Source organism: Momordica charantia (genome assembly GCF_013281855.1).
Source record: "Momordica charantia cultivar OHB3-1 chromosome 2 unlocalized genomic scaffold, Mcharantia_2.0 BLBB01000002.1, whole genome shotgun sequence".
NCBI lineage: Eukaryota > Viridiplantae > Streptophyta > Magnoliopsida > Cucurbitales > Cucurbitaceae > Momordica > Momordica charantia.
In genome coordinates this window covers 1,226,079-1,250,891 of record NW_028275160.1, presented here as the reverse complement: position 1 = coordinate 1,250,891, position 24,813 = coordinate 1,226,079, and the positions used below count along the sequence as shown (strand labels likewise).

The window sequence follows — 24,813 nt, the reverse complement described above, 5'->3', positions numbered from 1 at the left end:
AAGTGATAACGGTTTGTCGACCACACCTTCCCCCAGGAACGCAGTCCACACACCTCTTTTCTCCAAATTCCAACTCATAATCACCATTTTATCCTCCTCCTCTCTTTGGTAGGCTATCACCTACCACTCTCATCAAGATTTTTCATTTTTTTAATATCCGTGAGTGTTCCAAGTAATTTCATTACATTATAGATACGTGGTTGCTATAATTTATATTTATTTCCCCTCAAAGTGGCTACTATAGATCCAGTTCCTTCTAAGTCCTGGGTCTAATGATCGATTTTTTTAATTATTGAAACAAAATAAAGATGGATTGCATCTGTTCTTACAATATGATATTCGTCTATAATAATAATTGAAGTTATTGTTCCTTTGACGATCATAGATTTGAAGTTAAAAGAATAACTCCTTTGCAGTAACCACCTGCCAATTATTACTCAATTTGGCTTCTACGTGATCCAATCAGAGATATCTGGTAGGGTCAAACCAAAGGCCATCTCATCAGCTTGCAACATCTCATTTGCATATTTGACAAATGGTAAATTTTGTGTACTATGCCAATGTTTCTAAATAAAAGTTTTGAGAAAGAGAAAAAAAAAAAAAAGAATCCAATGGTTACTTGGGGGTACATTTGAAGAATCATCGAACTACATTTCTTATGAACAAATGAGGACACGAATTGTACTATTGTAGCCAAAAAGGAGAAGAAAAAAATGATCAAAATTTTTGAAATAACTGATAATGTACAATTTAGGGTGAACATAGTATGTGCAGGATCTACCCTCATGAACTTGTTGCGTACCAAATGAGCGAGAAGTAGATCCCCTTCTTCCGAATTTTCGCTATATACGAACAAATTACTCGAACTCAACTCGCAAAGATGCCTCTAGCCCTGAACGTACCATAGCATCTTTTCAACTGGCCTCGGCGGTCAATGGTCAGGATCAAATATCCCATTTTATGTTTTTTTCGCAGATTAACTTTCTAGGGTCAGCCACATAACACAAATAGAGGTCTGCAGCTATTTATTCCCATGGTGGAAAAAGAACCAGAGAATTATATACCGCTGGCAGTGGTGAACGGATAGGGTCGAAGCTGAAAGCCTTCTCTCAAATCAGCCACCCTTCCACACTGCAGAAGAGGCTTACTTGGTCCTCCCATCTCTCAACCTTGTCTTGCAGGAAAACCAGATTGACGGATCCTGTACGGCCGATCGTTAGCAAACCTCCTGTTGTTTTCAGTTGGTGCTGCCCCAAGAATCCCCAATGAATTTGGATCTGGTATCCGACTGCCGTTACTCATGTTATTTGAAGGTGGGCAAGGAACTTGGTATTGACTGTCTGCATCCCCTCCTCTTCTTCGCCGTTTCCATGCTTCGTATTTCCCGGTTTCAAGCCCCTTTGGAACTGGTTCAGACATTTGGTGGGAACTATTATTTTTGTTCCCCCGTACCCTCTGAAAATGACGAGGAAAGGCTCCAACATGAGCAGAATCACCATCCCTGCCCATAATACCAGATCCAGTACCATTGATGTAGGACGGACCTGCCCCCACTTCTTTTTCCTGCTTAAGCTTTGAATAAATTTGATGAAGTCTCTCCCCGGACAAATTTGAAAAGGTGGAGACATAATTCCACAATCGCATTGTCATCCCTGCCAGTTAATGTTAAAAGGGTTAGATTTCACTGCTTCAGAAAAGATCAATAAATTTTCATTCTCCAGCGTCTTCGCCGAGAGAGATTACCATCTCAACTCTCAAGTAGTTCAAACTGAACACCCGGTAAAGAAAACAAGTGCCAACAGCCTATAGAGAAAATAATATCACAAATACATATGAAAAAATAATTCCACTCAAAAGCACCACATACTATCTTGTTTATACGGTTCCTCCTCGTGATCTAGAACAACTTGATCTATTCTTCTTCCAAGAAGCTGCAAGTAATTGCGAATTTTTGAAAGCACCTGATCACAAAGGAAAATAGAAATTTATGAAGTTGTTCCATAAGACGGAAGAGTCCAGAATTAAGAACCAAATAACAGCGCACCTTTTCCTTTGGGAGTTTGGCACTAGTTGTCTGTAACCTTTGAAGTCGTTCCAGAGTTACAATTTCATCGGCCATGACATCTTCACACCATTCCATCCATTTAACTTCCTTGAAATGCTCATATACTTCTTCGTTGTCAGACATTTCACCCTCCTCTTTCACAAGGTTCTCAACTCTCTGGGGTTTGGAAGTTCTGTCCCTCATTTTGGTCTTTACCTTAGGAGAACCTGGTTTTCCCTTTTTATCCAAGCCACGTGATGCCGAAACTTTTTGTAAATTTTCCCTATCCTTCTTTGTAGTCTTTCGACCAGCTTTGGGATTCAAACTTTTACCCATTGCAGCAAGTTCCTGGTCAACAGTTGATGAAATCATCATCAGTAAATCGTGAAATTATCTGAAATAGAAATTAAAAACCAATAAATGAGCCAAAAAGAAAAAGAAAATACAAGCACGCACAATGAAACAACAATGAAACTACAGAGAGACTGAATTTGCACGAGTAATTAAAGGTACAAAAGCAAACCATTAATAACAGTATGAAAATACTTCACAAATTAATTATCAAATCCTTTTCAAATCTCAATATGTTCAATACCCACAACACCAGAGGATATTATCTTTTTCTTTACATAATTCTTGATACAATCACATAGTTTATAACATCTTATAAATCTTTGAAATACATCTTCGGGTGTGCAAATAAAATTGAATGAAGCAAACAAACTTTTTAACGAAGAAAAATAAAATTTGCACAAGTAATTAAAGGCACAAAAGCAAGGCATGTCCTCATAAGATGTGATACAAGTTTCTTGGCTCGCAACAAACTTTTTAACGAAAAAAGAAAGTACTTTTAGAACTGGAAGTGCCAGCTCCAGTCCGCCAAACCCAGAACTGGTAGAAACTACTAGCATTGCATGTTTATATACTAGCTCGAATAAGCAAACCAATAAATTATTTTTTTTAAAAAAAAAATATTATCCGTATGACACCTAAACCAAGATAAATGAAACAAGTCAGAAATTAAGAGCTGTATCAGGACAGCCACAGAATCGAAATAATCCACTGTCACCAACAGAGGTTGCACAACTGATAACTTACCATCTCCAGAAGTGCATTAGCACGATCTCTCAAATTGGGAGCACGTGGCAGAAAGGTTTCATGATGTTGAAGTTCCACAGGAGCAATCTTTTTCATGAGGCCGAGTTTCTCATCCAACCTGATCTTTTCCCAATTACCAAAACCATGGTAGTGTACTCCCAATAGCAATCTTGCATCATCAACTTAGAATGAAGAAATAGAAGTATTAGCAGAAAATAATATAAATGGAGAGAGGAGACTGAAAAGTGGTTATCTGAATACTTACTCTGGTTCCAACCACAACCTTTTGACCAATTTGAAGGTTTTAGGTGCATCAATGCACGAAATTGCTTGATAGGATCTTCATAACGGCTAATTCGTTTTGCTAGAAGCTGAAGCTCTTCAACTCGGTTAAGAAGTTCATTAGCTTTCACTAGCACACCAAAAAAATCTAACATCGGTCCCTAGAGAAAATATTCAAACATTTGTCAACCAGAAAGAACCTCAGATTTCTGAAATTACCATTCGTCATTTACAATCAGAAAAGGAATTCAAGTATTATATATTTTGGACACACCTTTGGGTCTGTGGTTCCTGATTCAACAGCATCTCGACAGCCATCAAGTAAAGAATTGAATAGTTCAATCTGTGCCTCAGGCTTAGCTGCTCCAATTGCACCACCGACATCTGCAGCTATTAAGCTAATTTGACTCTCATTCCCAAATTTCATAACCTGATTTTATGTAATAACAGAAAGTCAAGCAGTGTTAACAAAAATCAAACAAATCAAAATTTCAGTCCAATGATATTCCAAAGAACAGATGTCTGCAATTAGTCATTGGTGTATCCGTCAAAATCAATAAGATTAGTCGCATTCGGACCATTTATGAACAAGTAATTTGAGTGCCTGATACTGGGGTTGGGAAGATAGAAATTTCCACTCCTACATCAGTATACCAGGATTCCTAGTATCTCAGTTAAATGGTGGAAAAATTACGGAAACATATGAAAAATAAATAAATAGATCAAATAAAAACTCTTAACTGTTCTAATTACGATTTTGGCATCATTCATTCATATACGATGCACGAGGGGCTTAACATTTTTACCATACTATTTTCATGAAACATATCTTCCAATGAAATTCAATTCAACGATGATATTTCATCTTTATCAAAAACTTAATAGTCCATACATTAGATTGCAAGGGTATTCCACTCAACATTGGCATACGCATGGCTTGGTTCCCATTTTTACTTCCCAGTCATTTTTGGTAATTTTATACCATCTATGGAATTTTAAAGTTAGAAATTTTTATGCACATTCATATAAATCTTCTTGAACATCTTTTTCTTTCAATGTTTTCAATACCATTACAACCACCATAAAATCATTCAGTATCAGCACATCAACCCATATCCATTGTAATGTCATAATGGAGAAATTCAACACTCCGAAATGCTCTGGTTACAACTGAAACTAGAGGAAAATAAGCTCCCAACTCCCAATACTTTACCAATGAATTAATTAGCCTACATGCAGAGAGAAGAATACTGGCAAGAAAATATGCATATTCATAGTAATAAACTCAAAAGAGCAGATGGTGGGCAGTTATCAATCTTTTCTCCAAGGCTCGGGTCTTTCTTTGAATATTGGGAAGTCTACTTTGGTAGGTATCAACATAGATTTCTCTCAGCTTCAGAGTTGGGCCTCTGCCCATGGTTAAAAGTTGAAGGCCTTCCTTTCAACTATTTGGGGGTTTCTTTGGGAGGCAATTATTGAAAGACTTCATATAGGGATCCAATTGTTGATAAGTTCAAAAAGAAACTAGACAGATGGGAAAATCTCTTAAATCTTCAAAGGGGGTAGATTGACTCCTGCCCTTTCTGTTTTAAACAGTTTGCCCATCTGTGCTTTCTCCTTATTTAAAGCTCCGGTCAAGGTTGTGAATGAGATGGAGAAATTAATCAGGTCCTTCTTTTGGAGCGGGAGAGTGACTCATCCTCAAAGACACTAAGTCAAATGGTCTACCTCTTCCTTGCTGAAGGTTTATGGTGGTTGGGTCTTAGAAGCTCTAAACAAAGGAAGGGAGCACTTCTTCACAAGAGTCTTTGGAGGATTTCAGCTCAATTGTCTACTCTTGGGAGGCGAACTCATCTACAGGGAGGAGCCGTCCAGTTGGCTACCCCTCAAAGCTTATAGGAGGCCTTGGTTTGATATAGCAACATTTGGTGCCTCTTTCCTTCGTTTTGTCCGATTTAAAGCTGTCAATGGTCAAACGATAAAATTTTGGAAAGACATTTGGCTGAAAGATACTCCTCTAGAATCTCTTTTTTCTGGATTTTTTAAGCATCTCTCTCAAGAAAGATGCTCCAGTGGCTGACTGTTGGGTTGATGACCTATGTGACTGAAACTTGAGCTTCAGAAGGGGCTTCCAGACCACGAGACAGACAATCTGCTTTTGAATTCTTTTAGAAAAGGAAGGGGGAGGATAAGATACTTTGGAACCCTGAAAGTAGGCCTACTTTCTCTACCAAATCTTTGTTCTTCAGATTAACCGATAGCCCACCAAAAATCAAAGTTTCCCTGATAAATTCGATTTGGAAGTTAAATTGCTTTAAGTAAAAGTTTTTTGAGTTTAGCCTATAAAACCTTAATACGCACGAGAGTCTTAAAAAAAAGGCTTCCAAATTGGAGTTTTCCACCCTCGGCGTGTAGCTTTTGTTACAAGCTGCCAAAAATCTTGATCACCTCTTCTTCATTGCCCAACAGTTTCAAATTTCTGGTCGTTTTTGTTCAAAGAGCTAGATTTCACCAGCTGTATGCCTAGAGCTATGGAAGATTGGGGCTTCTCAAGGCCCTCCAGAGGGTTCCTTCAGAGGGAAAGCCAAACTCCTATGGGGTTGCGCATCTAGAGCCTTTTCTTGGTGCATTGGAAAGAAATAGTCAGGTTTTCAACAATAGGCTTTGTTCCTTTGATTCTTTTGTACAAATCACAGCTTCTACATGGTGCTTAAACTATAGGAATTGTAGTATTTTTGTAACTACAGTATATTGATGCTTATCTAAGATTGGAAAGTAGCTCTTCTCTAGTTTTTCCATGGCAGGGGCTTTCTCATCCCCCAGCCCCTAGGCTGTTTTTATTTATTTTGGATACATGGGTTCTGTTTCTCATAAAAAAAAGAAAGAAAGAAAGAAAGAAGAAAAAGAAGCTAAAGTAGAAACTTTACTCCACGAATCATGCAAAAAAGTCCATTCTTTCCAGCACACACATCCAGACAAGAAGTGAGTGCATACATTATCCAACAAGAAGTGAGGACATAATGCCCCATTAAGTTGGTAGAGGAGGTGACAACAAATAAAGATAGCAAAATCTTTCATATCATCAAAGAGTTTGAAGAAGCAATAAATTCAATACCTTCATAAAGAATTATATCATGCAAGTTAAATGGAACAAGTGACAATATTTTATCAACCGAATCACAGTTAAATAAAAGTAACCAAATTTTTAGATCACGTGCTTAAATCACAAAAAAAAAAAGTAAGAAAAACCACAAAAAACTTACCGCACGAGAAAAGCGTAACGCATCTCTTTTAGACAAATTCCCACAAGACCACCTTCTCACTTGAGCAGATGCACCCTCAATCATTGGTGCTGAAGAAGCAGAAATATCACCTTTACGGCGTTTCTGAGCCCTCTCAACAGGCCCAGATCCTTTCTTCCTTTTACCAACACTCTCAGGCTGATTAGCCTCTGCATAGCTCTTCGTATTCCTGGCAGCGCGAGGAACTAGAGCTTGCTAAAATAACAGAAAGTACGTACGGATGAATATATATAGTAAAAACTATAATAGAAATCAGAAAGATATACTCAACAGAGGTTGTATTTGCTAGTTGGAATAAAGATTATAGTAGAAAGAAAGATCTTCAGGTTCAAACTAACAATAACAGTATATTATAGGTTCATACTTCTGCCTGGGAGACTGCTTCTGGTTTTATCCAACGACTCCAAAAACTTCTGTCATCTTCAGCACTACAAAAGTTAGCAACCTGTTCGTGCATAGTGATATCACCAAGAAGAAGAAGAAGAATAGGAAGATCGGTTAAAAAAAAAAAGGAAGAAGAATAAGAAGATCAGTTAAAAAGTTAAATCAAACAATCTGCACAAGCAGAATGAAAGAACAGCCACTTCTATGGGTTGCCATCCACACTGCTATAACATCATCTATATACAAACATCACTACCATAATATTTACATCAACCATATACAAACATCACTACCATAATATTATTTAAAAGAGTAAAGACAAAAACAACCAAGAATATCACAACTATAATATCATTATCTTGCCTTGAAAGCACTCAGCAATTCATGCCCTTCCTCTCCCCCAGCTTCTTTCTCTTCAACCTTCTCTGCTCTTTCAAGAATCTCATCAATATCCATACTTTGCAACCTCTTCTTACTATCTTCATCATTCTTGTCCTCCTTGAAAAGTTCTTCTGCCCCAAATCTTAAAATAGCTGACAGCTCATTCTGCAAAACATAATACAATCAGAAACATAAAAAAAGGCAATCAGAAATCCAGTAAAAATTGGAGTCTCGCATAATTTTCATCATCCAAATAATTCGACTTTCCATTAAGTCAAATTCAAGTTTTTCAATCAAGTACTATAGTGGTTGACCATTCTTACTTTATCAAAATTAACGCCTTTTTTGGCTTCTCTCTTCTCCAATCTACCTTCCGCATTTAATTTTTGAATCACCAGATGATCAAGAACCTATAAAATACAGAAAAACTGAGATCACATAGAAAAAAATCCTGAAATGAAATAGAAGTTTCCTCAACAGATGTACACATAGATTGAATACAAATCTAAGTGTCAGAATCTCCTTTAACAAGTGAACTAGAAAAACCAGAACATATTATTAATACCATCTTCTTCTTTGCTCGCTCCAAGATATCTTCCTCAACGCTTCGGCTTGTAACAAATCTGTATATATTAACAACTTCCTGTTGCCCTATTCTATGGGCCCTACTCATCGCCTACAACAACGGAGAGAATGGAACATAATTCATATGATGAAAACCCCTCAAAACAAAATTAAAAAGCATGTATTCAAAACTCAACCTGTAAGTCATTTTGTGGGTTCCAGTCAGAATCAAATATGATTACTGTATCTGCTGTTGCAAGGTTTATACCTAAGCCACCAGCTCGAGTTGAAAGAAGGAAGCAAAAATCATCACTACCAGGTGCATTGAAATGATCCATTGCCTGCTGGCGAAACTCAGCCTTTGTACTTCCATCAAGCCTCTGAAATTGGAATCCTCTGTATGACATGTAATCAGCCAGAATGTCGAGCATTCTAACCATCTGCAACACACCATCATAATCACTATGTTTATCTGGACGAGAAGCCCAAAAGGCATAACCTCGATTAAGTTGTAATAGAATTGAGTACGCTAAACTGCACTGAAAAACACGTGAAGAATGGTTTTGAAAGAAAACTCAATAAAATCTAAAAAGATGTTTTACAAGTCTTCGAAGCCAGATGTCAAGGGAATCTTTGGAAAGCTTCGCTGTGAAAAGGAGAAAGGGTAAAACTACCAGAAAAAATCCTTTGAAGATCACGGGTAAGACTATTTCTATAGAAGTATATGGAAATTAAAGAGGTATAAGAGCTAACAGAATTGGGAAAAGACAACTCTTACTACTTATTTTCAACTCCTTGATCCGATGTAGACCCTACCAGTACCAAGGTATTTTTAAATGGAGGTTCCCACTTTGTCAAAAGATACATTGCATTAAATCTTCATGCTCGTGAATATCCATACTTCCAGGGATCACACTGATGGCAATTGCACTAGCACAAGTTTTAGAGACATCATTGTTTTCCACCCTCCATGAACAAAGATCCCTCCGAATCCTCCAAAATTCCTATAACATTTTGTGGATCCTTTCTTCCAAAAGAAACTTCTCTGAAGAGGAAATTCAATACGACTCAACCATGTGGATATCATCTCCACGTTCTCTCAAACACAGTATAGATTGTTGGCTTCGGATTTGTGATAATTTGGGTCATTATTCATTTAAAGAACATACTAATCCGTATAGCATTACATGCAATTCATTACCAAAGCATCCTCAACAGGCTCTCTCCCATCTTCTTTCCACTTCCTCTTTTGTGGGCAAAATCTGGGAAAGTAAATCCTCGTCTCTTTTCGACAGTCCACGGATCTCTTAGCTAACATCAATTTCCCCACAACCTATGCTTTAAGAGGAAGAATGGGATCAATGACTTGTTGTTTTCCTAAAAAGATTGATTACTTGTTGCTGGAAAATTTTGGAGGCCTTCTGAAAGGTAAATCTTTTGCTCTTTAGGGTTGCACAGTGAGGGCCTTGCTGTGGCTCACTTGGAAATAAAGAAATAGGAGGCTTTTTGAAGGGAAAAAGTCCATAATAGATTCTTTTTGTATGAATGTACAGCAAACAGCTTCTTGGTAGTTAACCATCCACAAGAAACACTGATATAATTATAGTCTTCAAATGATTTTGAAGGATAGGAAAGCGGTTATTCTATAGTCTCTGGGGTGGGTGACCTCAACCCTTAGGTTGTTTCTTCCTTGGCTTTTTTGAATACGTGGTTTTATCAAAAAAAAATTAAAAAAAATAATAAAAGAGGAAGAATGGGATGATCTTAAGGTCTAATTCCATATAACTTTTTTTTAGTAATTATTGTTGGAAATTAATAGAAGAACCTTTAACGATGTCAAAGCCCCCATCAATTCTGGGATAAAACACTATTGCAACTCTTGATACAAATTATACCATCCTTTTTCTATAAGAAATTATGTATTTATTTAAAGAATAGAACAATAAAAAACCTAAGGGCCTGGTAAAGAACCGTCTTGTTTTCAAAAAATCCTTTGGTTTTTCTCTTTGCATATTAAGCCAGAGAAGAGCTCCTCCCGTGCAATTCCATAAGACCTTTGCTTTGCCTTTCAACAACATACCAACAAGAGACTCCGAGAGCCAACGATCCACCCTTAAAAGGGAGACAAACTGCCAGAGCAAGTTGAGACAAAAGGAAAGACCAAGCACTGTGGGTGTGAGCAAAACAGCAGTGAATAACGATGTGATCAAAGGTCTCCACATCCCTCTTACAGAAACAACACACTGAAACATACCTTCCATTTTGTAATTATAGTTTGACCAATCTTCATGTCAATTGAAACAATTTTTTTTGTAACCTTCATTTAACTTGATACAGATGTCCCCTCCTTGTAACCTTTTTCTATTTCAATGCAAAGTCGCTTTGATTTCTTACGCAGAAAGAAAATGAAGAATAACAAGAACGTTCCATTCACGTGACCTATGTAAACACCTTGACTCAATGTTGAGTAACAAAAATAAAAGTAAAAATAAAAAGCAAAAGGCAGAAAAAGAAAAAGAAAAACTAAGTAATGATTAGAATATCCGCAGTCAAATTCAATAAGAGAGCCTAAAATACATGAAACTGCAAAGCATGTCAAAGTGTTTACATGCTACATTCACAGAAAAATACATCCACTAAATTTGAACTTCCACGACTTGAAACAGACACATAACAGCAAACTGACTAAACCTCATTGTACATACTCATATTAGTAACCATAAACATATTAACCCCCGCCCCCAAATGTCAACGACTTATTTATGAAGCAATAGTCAACAAAAGGTTGAATATATAATCAAATGAAAGGTAATATCAATAATAGTACTACATGAAAAAACAAATTTGATTAGCATTCAGAATTTTATGATCTGACCTGTGAGAAAATCAAAACCCGATGCTTTGTCTCATGCAACCTCATTAATAACTTATCAAGTATAACTAGCTTCCCACTGCTCCAGATTATTCTATCCAGCTTGCTGCTATCATTTGAGTCGAAGTCCCCACCATAACCGTGATCTGCACTTTCAAACAGAAAGGGGTGATTGCAGCATTTCTTTAACTCCACCACAATGTTCAAAAGGGAAACCTGAAAAAGACATAATTTTCAAGCCATCAACAAACCCAAATTTTCAACAGAATTAATTTAATCATAGAAATTATTCTTAACATAAACAAAATGAAAACCAGAATACGTCCAATGCTGACAAAACAAAATCAGATTCCACTAATTCTGGGAAAGAAAAAAAACATGGTCATAATAGTCAGTCAAGTTTCCAAAAGAAATTGAAATAGATCGCAACCTGATTCCCACGAACTCCTTTGTTTAAATCATGAAAGTTGCGTTCTAAAATCCATTTGTAGTACCTAAAAACAGAAAGACAAGTATCAGTTATTGTTTGCAAATTAAAATTTCTATACTGTTTTATTCCCCGTTCACAGATTATATAGCTTAAGCAATCTCATGCAAACTTGAAGGCTGTGATTATGTAATCTTTCATACCATCAAAAAAAAAATAACAATAATAATAGTCGAAAATATTACTTACTGTTTCTGGAGTGGAGACATCTCTACCCTAAGAATACGCTCAATCTTGGGAGGCAAAGACTTCTCAACATCCTTTATAACTCGACGAAGGATGTGAGGCTTCAGTTCCATGTGAAGATTAGCGAGCTACAAATAATCCAAATCATGAAGGATCAGATGAAAGCAACATCCCTGAAGTGTGAGAAATCCTAATATAGAATATTACCTCATTCTCATTGAACGAACTAAGGTTCTTGTAATTCTGAACAAAGTCATCCTTGCTCTTGAACTTTTCAGGATCAAGAAAGTGAAGCAGAGCCCTAAATGGAGCAAAATTGATAAACAATCTTACAATTGAACAGGTACAGAAGAAATTGAGTCTATTAATGAGCTTTTCAATGGAAAACATGGCACTACGTCATTTGGTCAAGTATAGCAAAAATTCCATTCCGCAGATAAAGAGGAACATGCTACCTTTAGATCATTAACCAGCTGGTTTTCTTAAACGGTACTTTAAATTAAAAAAAAAAACATTTAATCTCTTTTTGAAATTTACACAGTGTGGTCTCCCCCTCACTCTTCTTCCCCTTCTCTCTCTTCACCAACCCCACAATTTGTCTCCCCCATCCCTCTTTTTCTTCCATGATTTTCTCCCTGATTTTCTCCCCCTCCCTCTTCTCCCCTTATCTTCCTTGATTTTCAACCCTCCGCCTGATTCTCATCTCCCCCTTCTGATCTCCCCTTCTAGGCTTTCTTTCTCCGCCTCTTTCCTTCTTCCTTCTTCTCCCTTTTCCTTTTCTCCCACTTTTTTCTCTTTTTGCGTTTGTTTCGACCAAACTCAGTTGGTCGTTGTTGCAGAGCCTTTCAAAATCGTAGAGCTCTCAACGACAAAAACCAACATGACTAGCCGGTGGCCGGTGTCGGTTTGAACCCAAAACCGACGCCAACCGACCGATGATCCCTAAATACATAAACTGAAATTGAATATATAAAAAAATCTAAATCAAAATACAACATATACAAAAATGTAATTCTAAGAATCTAAAGTATATGAAGAAATGAGAAATTACCAGAGAATATCTTTTTTTCAGGTAGAATTATATATAATTTCCTTTGTCAATTTAATACAGGCACAGTGTTACACATGCACCAAACCAAAGATAAACAACAAAATTCTTCTCTTATTTTTATTTTTATCCCTGTGAAAAACTTTTAAAAAGATTCAAGGAAAAAGATAAGAAAGGTCTAACACGCTAGTTTTAGTGTCCAAGTGTTGGGTATAGTCTATAGACATGAGGTACCTTAACCGACCAAAACACATTTTATACCAAAAGAAAACTACAAGATAATGAGGCAGCTTTCAATGTCAGAATCATCTTTACAATTTAGGCATAGAAATGATAGATAACCATATTAAAAATTATAACATAAAACAATACCATAGCTCTTCCACACTGTTCTGCAATGGAGTGCCAGTAATGAGCAGTTTATTTTTTGTGCTAAACTCCTGAAAACCCAGCAAGGGTCACACATCATTAATGCATTAAGCAAATATGACATTAGAAAGTTGCACTAGTTCAAATTATTTGCATACCGAAAGGGTCGTGTACAACTGTGCCTCACTATTCTTTAACCTATGAGCTTCATCGACCATCAAATAATTCCACTTGATCTTTGAAAGAACTGCACGATCCTTCAGAACTACTTCATACGTGGTCAACAACGCATTAAACTTTATAGGTCTGCCAGTTCTTTTATTTTCAAATTCATGTTGCTGACAGACCTGCAAACAGAAAATTGTATGCAAAAATAGAAATTACCAAGAGAAAGAACACAACGAATAAAAGCTCAAACATCAGATTGATAAAAATTTCCAGACTAAGGATTGTTTTAAACTTAATAAAGGAAAATCTTAGCATAAACCTTCCCATGAACCTGTTTTCAATTTTATAAACAATAGCTTCACTCCCATATAGTGGACATATTTTCATCAAATAAACCTGTCATCACCACAAACATCACCGTCTCAATCAAGTCATGGAAAAGACAACTTGCCTCTCTGCTTGCACGGGTACCGACATAGACAATAACATTCATATCAGGCAGCCACTTCCTAAATTCTTTGGCCCAGTTCGACAATGTGGACAGTGGTACAACAACAAGAAACGGACCATGAATTTGTTGAGCATTCTGCCAAAAAGAAGTATTTAATCCTCGAGATTATTCTATCAGAAATACTTATAAAACCACTAGGGAGAGAGAGTTATAAACCCACCTGTAAAAATCCAAGCATGGAAACAGACTGAACAGTTTTCCCAAGACCCATTTCATCAGCTAAAATTACATTAGTATCATTTCTCCAACTACAACCATATAAACACAGACCAATTACATAACTATCGAAGACTTATATTAGAAGCAAATAAATCTGGAGGGCTTTCCATGACTCGCGGTTGTCTTTTATATAAATGAACAGTCACCAACTTACCAGCCACTTCTCAACCATTCTATTTATATATTAAAATTAACAAAGTTCAATGCAATTTAAAAAAAAAAAAAAAAACAAGATCAGAGGTCACGTTTAAACAAAAGAAATAATACCTATTAACAAGAAAATTCAAACCCTCAAGCTGATAATCTCGAAGCTTGCCTCCCTTCAACCATTCAGGCTGTTCATCAAGTTTCCTTAAACTCACTAGAAATCATAAAAGCTATAATATTAAAGTATGCTAGCTGTACATAGAGTAAGCAAGGAAGAAAGCATTTCTGATATGGAAAAGGAAAATAGGGTGCAATCAGAAATAAAACCACCAGTACCATTTCAGATATGCCAATAGAATCTATCCGAACTACAAATTACGCAGTTACAATCTCATTCATCTAATATCCTTCCCCATTATACACTGAACCTAATTAACTTCTACCACATCACAAATATATTGTGTCTATCACCAAAGTAGAAAACTCTACATCAACGCTCTATCTTAAAGCCCCTTTTTGTTGCATAAGAAAAAAAAATGTTTGTACTTCACTTCAGTAAAAGGAGGCATTCGATCTGCTAGTGTCATAATCATGCAAGAGCAACATGGTTAACTGTTAGTTACAATTTCCTTTCTATCGTTGCCAATGAAAATAAATTTTAGGTTTCTTAATGACTTCAATAAATCTTCACTCATTCAAATTCATTTTAATAATTCACTATTTTCTCTAAAGCAAAATAGATCATACAATTTTGGGGGCTCTTCTGTAATTTTACATTTTTTAAATCCCCACGTTTGTTGAGCCATAGTTTTATGTGGCCTCTTCTTATACTTATTTGTCTTAATGAATCTGATTGTCCATACAACTTTTAAAAATTTTAAAATAAAAAAAATGTATATAAAATTAAAAGGAAAAAAAAAGCTATATCTACAATTTATTTATAATCCTCCATAACTAGGGCTTTGTATTTCCATCAACAAATAATATCTTGTTTGTTACCTTACTATGTGTATATAATTTATATATAATCAATTTGTCAAAAGTTGTTATAAGTAAGATTTTGTGACAACAAACTTCCACGGACCTTTGCTCTTTTTACGCTGAATATCAACTGATTTCCCTTGCACAGACATTGCAGCTTCACGAGCCTGCTCACATTATGAAAGGAGAAAAGATGTATCAACCAGCTTCAATCATTAAGGCATGATTGAAAAAGAGGCGCAATGATTGCAAATACTAATAGATACAAAGATCTCTATCTTAATTTTGTCTAGTTTTAATGGTAACCATTGGCAATGGACCAAATATTTGAAAACAATTTATCACTCAGCCAATCACAGCAGATTTGAAATAAATACTTACCAACCCTAATTCCCAAGATACATAGTAATTGCTTAATTGATTTTTGAAGAATGAGCAGGTCCCAAACAATAGCAAAATGCAGGATCAATAAATGATACTCTATTTTCTTTTTGCCAATTATTTTATACATGTTTGTATATTGCTTTGGAAAATAAGCTTAAAATAATTATATATCTAAATAAATAATTTTCTTAAAATTATTTTCAAACTTTAATAAAAAAAAAAATTCTCTTTTTTCTTTTTGTAGATTAGTGTTATCTAAACCTGTACCAGAAAAGAGTATTTAAAAAATAAAAAATTAAATTTATTTTTACTCTTTTGTAAAAATAAATATTATTTGTTCTTTTTAACAAGTGACACTTTTCGTCGAAATATGTCACATTTTATAATTACTAATTAATAGAAGATTAAACAATTTTTTTAAAATATTAGAAAAATTTAGGAAATCGTGCGCCTTTCCCTGTGGCTTCCTTCCACAAGAAAAGAGACCAAGGGAGGCAAGGTGGGGGCTGCAACTCTTTCTCCTTTTCTTTTCCTTCTTTTCTATGTATTTTCTTTACAATTTTTTGTTTTTAAGAATTATTGCAAATAAAATAATTCTGTCTTCGGAAAATATTGTGCTTCCCAGACCTTTCCAACCTTTCTCAGACAGTCTGGGAAAAAGAAAAGTAAAACAGTACGCAATTATCTATCCTTTTTTGCACTTTTTGGAAATTCAATTTGCAAATAATTCTTAAAATAAAAAGTAAATAAATCAGAAATTCAATTTTTCCAACAGAAATTTAATTTGGAATTTTTTTCAACATTTCTATTATCTTTCCTGGCCTTTCCAGTAAAGGTCGAAGAAAGTTTGGCAGACTGGAAAATAGTAATTTCAAAAAATAGATTTTTTAGTCAAAATTTTCGCAAAAGTGATGCAATACAAATAGAATACTGTGAAATGTAAAATATTAGATTGAAGAAAATTTGGTGGAAGTGAAAAGAGGGGCATTTTGACTTAAAATTCAAAGAAATGCATCCTAATAAAATATTATTTTATAAAAATGTGTTTAACACAAGTACATAAAATCAAAGGTCACAGTACATAAAATTCCTTGTTACTTATAAATATTTTGAGCTGATAGCCATCTTTATATGTCAAAACAAGTTAGATATTTTTGTTTCTCATCCCAAAAAAAAAGGTTAGATATTTTCAGGATAAATCTATAATTCATTCCTATATTATGCCATTTGTAACAATTTAATCTTTGTACTTCCATTTATTTCATTTTAGTCCCTACAACTTTTAGTTTGTGACGTGAATTATAAAATTAACTAATAATGTAAACTGACTTGACACCACATGGAAGCTAACATGACAATTTGATATAATATGTCTCTCTTGCATATATAGGGTGACGTCATGTTAGCTTCCACGTGGTGTCACACCAGCTTTTTATGAGATTAAATTGATAGATTCTAAAAAATGTAGGAACCATAATAAAATGAATAAAAGTATAGGACCAAGACATTGACAGTACAAGAAACAGAGTTACAATTCTACGATATTTGTATACTAAGAAATACTCCAACCTAAGAAATACTCCATGTCATTCTCTAGGTTGCAACTGAAGACTACAACCTAGTCTAAAGTGTATACCAATATGCTGTTAGAGTACTAATAGGAATAGTTTGGAGACTAGTATTAATATAATAATAGGGGCATTATGGTAATTAGATAGGAGTAATTTGGATATAAATAGAGTTACTAAGGAGAGGAGGATAGCTTTTGGGAATAGTTTAAGGTGAGAAATTACAATATCAATAGCGTTCGAGATGCTATCTCTCTCCCAAGAACTATACAAAGTTTCTCACTTTAAACTATTTCCAAAAGCTATCATCCTTCTCTCCTTCCTACCTCTATTTATATTCATCTTACCCCTAACTAATATACTAATACTATTCTCCAAACTATCCCTATAGTACTATCACACATGCGTGTGCCGTCTTATCAAAAATAAGTAAAAAGTTATTAAAAACAACATTGATCTCACAAGAGTTGAAAATAAGAACAGCATTTACTTGAGTCATACATCCATTACTTACAAAGCCCACTCCTTAAGTTATGTCGTGTGGGTGTAAAAGTTTTTCGTTCTTTTCCTGAGTCATGGAAAGTGAAAAGTCCTCCCAAATTAGCCTATATGAAATTAATGGAAACTCCTCCCAAATTAAAGTCTCCTTTGATAACATTCATATGGAAGGACTCTATCCCAAAAAAAGTGAAGGTTTTCTTATGGTCCTTGGCTCATCGAGCGTTGAACACTCATGAGAAACTCCAAAGAAAATGCCCAAAGTGGTCTTTATCTCCGTCGGTATGCTGTCTTTGCTGGAAAGGGGCAGAGACCTTGGATCGTTTGTTCTTACACTGCCCCTTTGCTTTAAAAGGATGGCAGTTTCTGTTTCAATGTTTTGACATTAATTTATGTATGCCTAAAGCCGTGGAGAGCTGGTTATTAGAATGTTTTCACGGGTGGCACTTCAAGGGAAAGGCCAGAGTTTTGTGGAGATGTGCATTCAGAGCTTTTCTTTGGAAGTTGGAACATTTGGATGGAAAGGAACTCACGCTCCTTAAGCTAAGTCTTGGGATTCTTTTTCTAATAGTGTGCAGGTTTTAGCTTTCTTGGTGGTGCATAAGAAATACGAAATTCTTTTGTAATTATAGCCTCTCTTTGATTTTTCAAAATTGGAGAGCTTTCTTGTGATTAGTTTCCTTTTTGGAAGAGGCTGCCTTGGCCCCTGTCCGTAGGCTGTTATTGTCCTTTTGTTCCTTCTAATGAAGTGTTTCTTATCCAAAAAAAAGAGTGAAAATTCCAAAAGTGATACTTCTTGGTTGGTCAGTGGCTCATAGGATTAGCACTTATAAAATCATTCTGAGGTTTGCTTCTGTGCACCTCTTGTTACGGATGAGCATTTTTTTAAAGGGAGGCAGCTGCAGACTTAATGACTTTCCCTTACTGCGCTTTCTAGTTCCGTATTTGGTGCACATGCAAGAGCTTACAGTTTTTAGGCCTCAGCGTTGCACCTAGTTTGGACCGCCCAGACTTCATAAGAATGATCTTCTTTTAACTGTCTATTGTTTATAGAGGGGAATTTTATGGAAAGTTGGGTTTTAGCTGTTTTTTGAGCACCCAGCCTAGGAAATAGAAGGAACTTTTTACGATAAATTGTGGGGTGGGGTGAGGATGGGCCGAGTATTGGAATGATTGGCTCTAGGTTTTTGCTATTAATTTATTTCTCAGCATCACTTTTACATGATTGTAAATAGTTTCAGTGTTAGTGAAATATCTAGGTTTCTGTCCTCTTTTCCTCACTATATTTTTTGGCCACCACTGTTGTGGGCAAAATCACAAGTACCAGCATCATTCTTAAAGAAAATATTTGTCTCCTGATAAAAATAATGATCTCATCAAACCACTAACCTAAAATATATATTAGGTATAAGTTAATAAGTACTACACAAGTGATATAAAAATAACATCTTAAATAAACAATAGTTACAGAAAGCAAAATGCAAATAGCCAAATACCTTGTACTCATCAATGGCATCTTGGGCAAATGAAATATCTACATCCTTTTCCCTAATACCAAATTTATAAACACTGATAAGCAGTCGAGAACTTCCAATAAAGGTGGAATTGGTACATGGTAATCAAAGAAATCAAACTTTACAGGATTAAGATATTATATTGTACAGCATTTCTTAACAAATACAAGGGCATATTAAAATATCTCTCAGCTTTTTCATAAATTGGATAAGGGGAGGAAAACTCTTTAAGTAATAACTCATTCAGAAACTCCTTTAAAAAAATATTAATTCTAGTTACCAAGTTGCTTCAGCATAAGACAATCCTTGCCACTTTACCAAATACTCCGGTACTACATCACCTGAACCATCTTTGCTGATACGGTCAGCAATTACTCTCTCCACCTGAGAATCCACATTTCAATCTAATTACAAAAGATTTTAAAGCCAAAACCTAAGAAATATAACAGTCAAAGTTCAAGAAAGTAACCTGACTGTTTTGCTTGATGAGATCTAAATCCATTTCCTTACTGACATCATAGACCTCAATCTATAAACATATCCAGCAAATAATAATGAGATAGCTTATCAAAAGTTGTAGGGAACTTCTTGTCTTGGTGAAAAAGAATAGTGCTACATAGAATCACATCATCAAGGTATTAATTCACCCTGAATCAACAATCACTCATCAAAGTTTTCTCACTTATATAAAATTTTGTTTTACCATAATTTGTCACAGAAAAATTAATACAAATTCCTTAAAATAGACTAATCCAACAGAGTAGATAGATAGAATAGATAGAAACATATCTAGATTAAAATAAATAAGGAGCAAGTGCCTAAGTGGCTTCGTGAAAAAGAATTAAAAGTAAAACTGAAATGAGCACCAATTCAGTTGGACAATGTCCATACACACTACGTACAATTTGGAAAAAACAATTTTAAGAATTATGAGACTACTTTTATATTATCAATGAAATCATTTCTTATCCAAAAAAAGGGATTATGAAGCAGTCATTTGAGTCAATTAAGTATGCTTTGAAATATTACAATAATAAGGTTGATGACAATAGCTATTAAATAAAATGTAGTATTATAATAAAATAAAACCGCAGAAGAAGTGTCCTAATTGCAATATTTTCGTTCAGAAAACTTACAAGACATCTCACAACCTATAATAAATCCTTCTATCATCCCAGCTGCAAATGTGCAGGTAGGCTTGCATTCAAAGATTTTTATTCAAAAGTGCTACTGTTAATAAATCATTTCACAGAAGTTCCAGTAATCTTGCATCATTGAGAACTTTCTCTAATCAACTTTATTTCAGTATCAAGAAAAAAATTACCTCCTCACGGGAGATACTGTTCCTGAACTTTATTTCCTCCACGACCTTTTTCGTATAGTTTATAACCTTCTTAAAACCACTAAGCTGCGAAAGAAAAACGTGTTTAATGCCAGAGAGAAGAATAAAAAGTTAGCTAAAGAAATTTGTTGCACTTAAACAAGAAAACTTTCACAAAAGAGAATGATGAGAAAATACAAAACGAAAATATCATTCAGAAGCATACATGTTGTAGTTCAGAGAATGATTTCCATTGACAGTGTAAATGTGACTGGCCTTTCCATTTTATCAAAAATTCCACCTCATTCCAATCCGCTTCAGAATCAAATGAATGACTAGACAGGACGGGGTCAATTGATCTGTTATTCCTTAAAGCATCTTCAGCCATGCCCCTTGGCTGGTGCCAGAGAACCTTTTCAATTGCATCACCATCTTCCTCTTCGACTTCCTCCTAAAAGCAAGTGTCAGAGATATTGAAATATAAATTAGTGGTTCAAACTAATGCACAAAGAAAGAAAGTCTGATTCTCTTATTGATGTTCAACATAAGATAATGTTGAGAGGGCAGCCTCTAAATAGACCTCAAAATAAGCTGTCCAGCCAGTTAAAACAACATGTTACTGTTGAACCAGTAACCAACTAACCCCAGCAAAACTAGACCGTAGTTACAAAATATAATGAAGTGGTGGTAACAAATGAACAAAAAATAAATGGGACTGTAGTTAGCAATATGAATACATCACAAACACAAAGAATCATAAAATTAACATAAAAAAATAACAAGCTACATAAACGTGGTACAGTTCATTGCAATCCAAAACAGAATTATAATATTTATTATGTACTTTGTGGATATAGAAACGTTGTATCACAAAAACAAGCAAAGATACGGAAATAGAATCTAAGTTTAGAACCATATATATGGTTAACAAATCATTACTTTAGAAGCTACAGCCTACAGGAATATATCAGACAGCCTGTATTTAATATGAAAAATGCAGGCACACCTTTTGGGACTTTTTCTTTTTGCCCTCATCAAATTCTTCACTTTCTTCACTTTCAACATATGAAACTTTTCGAACTGACCTACTAGAAGTTCTGACCTCACTTCTCCGTCCTGAGACACCTGTTACTACAGATAACCGACCACTATTCTTGCGAAGGTGAGTGCCAGTCTTTCCTGAACTTTTTAAACCCTCAACACTATCACTAGCAGAATCCTCCGTTGAAGATTCATCCTCTTCATATGAGGATTTTCCTTTTCTTTGTCGAATAGATGATTGGTATGATTTAAGTTCAGTGGTAGGTTTTATAGTGCGCCCTCCTTTACCTCGTTGCTTTCCCCTGCCTTTCTTTCCATAGTTAGATGCATCCTCATCAGAGATTTCCAAATCATCATCACTACCATCTTCTTCCTCATAATCTTCACCATCCCAGTCTTTATCCTGCTATCATATAAAACACTTTATTACTGATAAATAAAGAGAAAAGAAGAAAGAAATCGATCGAAATATTTGTTACATCGGAGGAATCGGAGAAATAGAAAATGACTGCCAGCAGAAAGTACGAGAGGGAATCTTTCAGAGCTTAGCTTAAGGTTTTCAGTTTACTTTAAGGTCATAGTGCTTCATACTCTTTCCAATCACGTTCCATGACAAGATGAGATTTTTATACATAAATGCAAGTATTTTCAGCTTTTGGCTGTGCCTTGTGTACTTTTTACATTTTTGCAATTCAGTACAAGAAACACTTATTAAAAGAGAAGGCAAAAGAAAAGAAGGAAGAAGGGAATGGCAAATGTGATTTTGTGAGAAGGGGTAAAATCTTTTTACCACATCGTGAAATCTAGCACATGAAAATTATTGAATAATACATAAATATATGCAAATAAGTAACCTTTTTCACTGAACGACCACTTGTGACACCATAATCAGGTTCGAAGTCCACGTCATCAGGGTCATCTTCTGCACACCCACAAATATAAAATTTAGCAAATATGGTGGTAAACCATATGAAATGAAGTCCATCACTGATTGATTGTAAAGTGAGAACAAAGCATAACCAAATGGCAAGCAATTAAAATTAAAGAAACAGTTATTATCAAAAATAAATAAAGAAAGAAACGGTATAAACAGTATAAACAGTATAAAGAAATCAAATAAAATAATCGGCAAACAGTACGAGAGCAATTTTTTTTAAGAAACAGGCGACGAGAGCAATATGAATCCACGACCAGGCTTGAGGAAAATAATACTACAGGAACCAATACCTTCTTCCTCATCCTCTTCTTCATAATCAGCATCATCATTATGGTCTTCATAATCTCCATCTTCATCGTCTTCATCATTCACAACTCTAGAATTTCTTCGCAAGTGATTGTTGTTGGCAGTAACAGGCTGCGACTGTGACCTATTTGACTTAACTGAGTTATTATAGCCTCTGTATGGCATGGAATCACTCTGATCATCTACATCCTGCTCATAATATTCATCTGACAACGTCCCATCTTCGACGGGGACATCAGAATACCTTCTTTGACCTTTAACCACCTCTTTTGGCTGGTCATCATCATCTTCAAATTCTGATCCTCCATCTTTTTCATTGGATATATTATCTTCTGATCCTTCTCCAGTTCTATTGTCAGACTCACTCTTCGACTCCTGTGCAGAATCGGAGCCCCCATGAATCATAGGTTGGCAGTCCTTCCAAAAAGTTGAACCCCACCTTCTACCCACTACCGTCCTTCTTCCAGAATTTTGCAAGTTTGACACTCTCATAGCAATTCCATCATCTGCAGCTGACTCATTTTGAAGCCTACTGGATTCATCCACCTGACCACCATTATTATAGTGCACGTCCATGTTCATATCAAATTCTTTCCCTGTGCTCATTTCTACCTCGTCATTTCCTGCAGAGGTGTGAGTTCTATCGGCAATTTCTCCCTGACCTTTGTCCTCCAAGACACCATGGGAAACTGGTTCATTTGAATGATTCCTAAAAAAGGCCATTCTTCTACATGGAATAAAAGACCTCAACTTAGTGTTGGTGAAAAAGAAGCTTTGAACCCTGAAATCAGAAAATGGTCAAACAAGAAGGGAAGGCTACTCTTAATACTGTCTCAATCAAAGTGGAAGATTATAAACTGGAAATTTTGAGCTTTTCCTTAGAAAATAACAAGTATCAAAAGATGACAAAAATATCATGTATCAGGAAGAACTATGAGTTGCGAGAGAGAAAAGCAGCAATATAAAATGCGGCAAAATGAACCTTGAGTATAAAATGTTCAAAAAAGAAACAAGTATCAGACAAGCTCGATGAGAACCTCCTGCATGCTTTATTGTAGCTTCAAGTTCAAACTCTCAAAACATTGGATGACTTAACTTACTTTATACACTCAATAACCAGACAACAGACCAGCTTTCTAGTTTCTATTGTTTACTAGCCTTTCCCAACAGAAAACAGTTACAGGTGAACTACAGCAATTATTTCAAACAACGATGAATTAAGCAAATGTAAATAATTGAACTGCACGAGAAGTTAGAATCAGCTCCTATTCATGGTTACTTCTTTTGTGCAAAATCCAAACTGAAGCTGCAGCATGTGACGGGGCATTAGTGAGTGTACAAATGAGGCTCGAGACTAAGTATTCGTCCATCAATCAGAAAGAAGACTCCACCATCCAATTCTAAACACACGGATGCCCGGAGCGAAAATAAATTCAAAGAATGCGGAAAACTAATGCCAGAAACATATTGCACGCGGCAATTTTCAGATCAGCAAGCCAATTCCCGAAATCAAAAATTTTGAAGGCTAAAACCCCTGGAAACCTCAAAAACAAACCCTAACATTCAAACGAACCCCCAATCCATAATCAGAAACCTAAAGAAAAACGCTTCGAAATCACAGCGGAACGAACGATCGAAGAGCAGAGGAAAAAAGATTGATCGAAAACAAAAGTAAGAGCCTCACCTCGAGAAGGCAAGCAGAAGAGAGAGAAGACAGTTTGAGTAATTAAGATGGAAGGAAACGCGGAGGGTAAGAGGTTATGGTATCCGTATCGACGGCGGCAATTGGGAGTCGCCGGAAGTGAATCGGCGGGAAGGCGAACGAAGGAGCAATGAGGAATTGAATCGGCTCGGGTAATCGGGTTTGGGAGGGAAAAGGCGATGAAATTCAAAAGGTCGTCGACGACGGCGGCGGCGGCGGCGGCGGCGGCTAAGATGCGCCAGGTGGCAAATTTAACAGCAGATTTAAGGGAGGAAGAAGACGATGAAGAGAAGAGTGAAATTGTATTCCGTTTAACCTTCCTCTCGTTTTTTCCTTCTTTTTTCCTTTTGGTATTTTCTTTTTTTTTTCCCTTTTTTGGTTTTTTGAGTGGTTGATTTAACGAGAGAGAGGTGTTTGTGAAAAGGGGGAATTAGGAATTAGGAATTAGGAATGGGGAATTGGGAATTGAGGAGATAATTGAGGCCTGAGGGTATATGAT

At 35.7% G+C, this 24,813-nt stretch overlaps 1 protein-coding gene across 3 annotated transcripts; it reads right to left on the bottom strand.

Annotated features, from left to right (window-relative positions):
• Positions 1-604: 604 nt before the first annotated feature.
• Positions 605-24,808, bottom strand: CHR5 (chromatin remodeling 5). Of its 3 annotated transcripts, none has more exons than XM_022297344.2 (31): positions 24,297-24,797; positions 22,597-23,393; positions 22,224-22,291; positions 21,335-21,772; positions 20,555-20,779; positions 20,332-20,415; positions 19,477-19,536; positions 19,288-19,391; positions 18,990-19,041; positions 15,147-15,210; positions 14,183-14,276; positions 13,857-13,944; positions 13,637-13,771; positions 13,176-13,364; positions 13,021-13,088; positions 11,808-11,901; positions 11,604-11,728; positions 11,358-11,421; positions 10,931-11,143; positions 8,253-8,495; positions 8,057-8,167; positions 7,815-7,901; positions 7,474-7,656; positions 7,091-7,171; positions 6,688-6,921; positions 3,699-3,854; positions 3,408-3,585; positions 3,143-3,324; positions 2,045-2,392; positions 1,868-1,961; positions 605-1,652 (listed from the first exon to the last, which is right to left on the bottom strand). In XM_022297344.2, the coding sequence occupies exons 2-31, from the start codon at positions 23,333-23,335 to the stop codon at positions 1,165-1,167; spliced, it is 5,289 nt and encodes a 1,762-aa protein (XP_022153036.1). In that variant the 5' UTR covers positions 23,336-23,393; positions 24,297-24,797; the 3' UTR covers positions 605-1,164. The 3 variants fall into 3 exon arrangements, with proteins under 3 accessions (XP_022153036.1, XP_022153037.1, XP_087977008.1); XM_022297345.2 differs by having other exon boundaries at positions 22,597-23,339; XM_088120882.1 differs by lacking the exons at positions 605-1,652; positions 1,868-1,961 and having other exon boundaries at positions 2,298-2,438; positions 24,297-24,808.
• Positions 24,809-24,813: the final 5 nt, after the last annotated feature.

Excerpts from the sequence above, each read along its gene's own strand:
- CHR5 (XM_022297344.2), bottom strand. The coding sequence starts at position 23,335 with ATGGCCTTTTTTAGGAATCATTCAAATGAACCAGTTTCCCATGGTGTC. Across the intron at positions 11,729-11,807 it reads GTTCGTTCAATGAGAATGAG|CTCGCTAATCTTCACATGGA; the intron begins GTAATATTCTAT and ends GATTATTTGTAG. Across the intron at positions 8,168-8,252 it reads ACCCACAAAATGACTTACAG|GCGATGAGTAGGGCCCATAG; the intron begins GTTGAGTTTTGA and ends CCGTTGTTGTAG.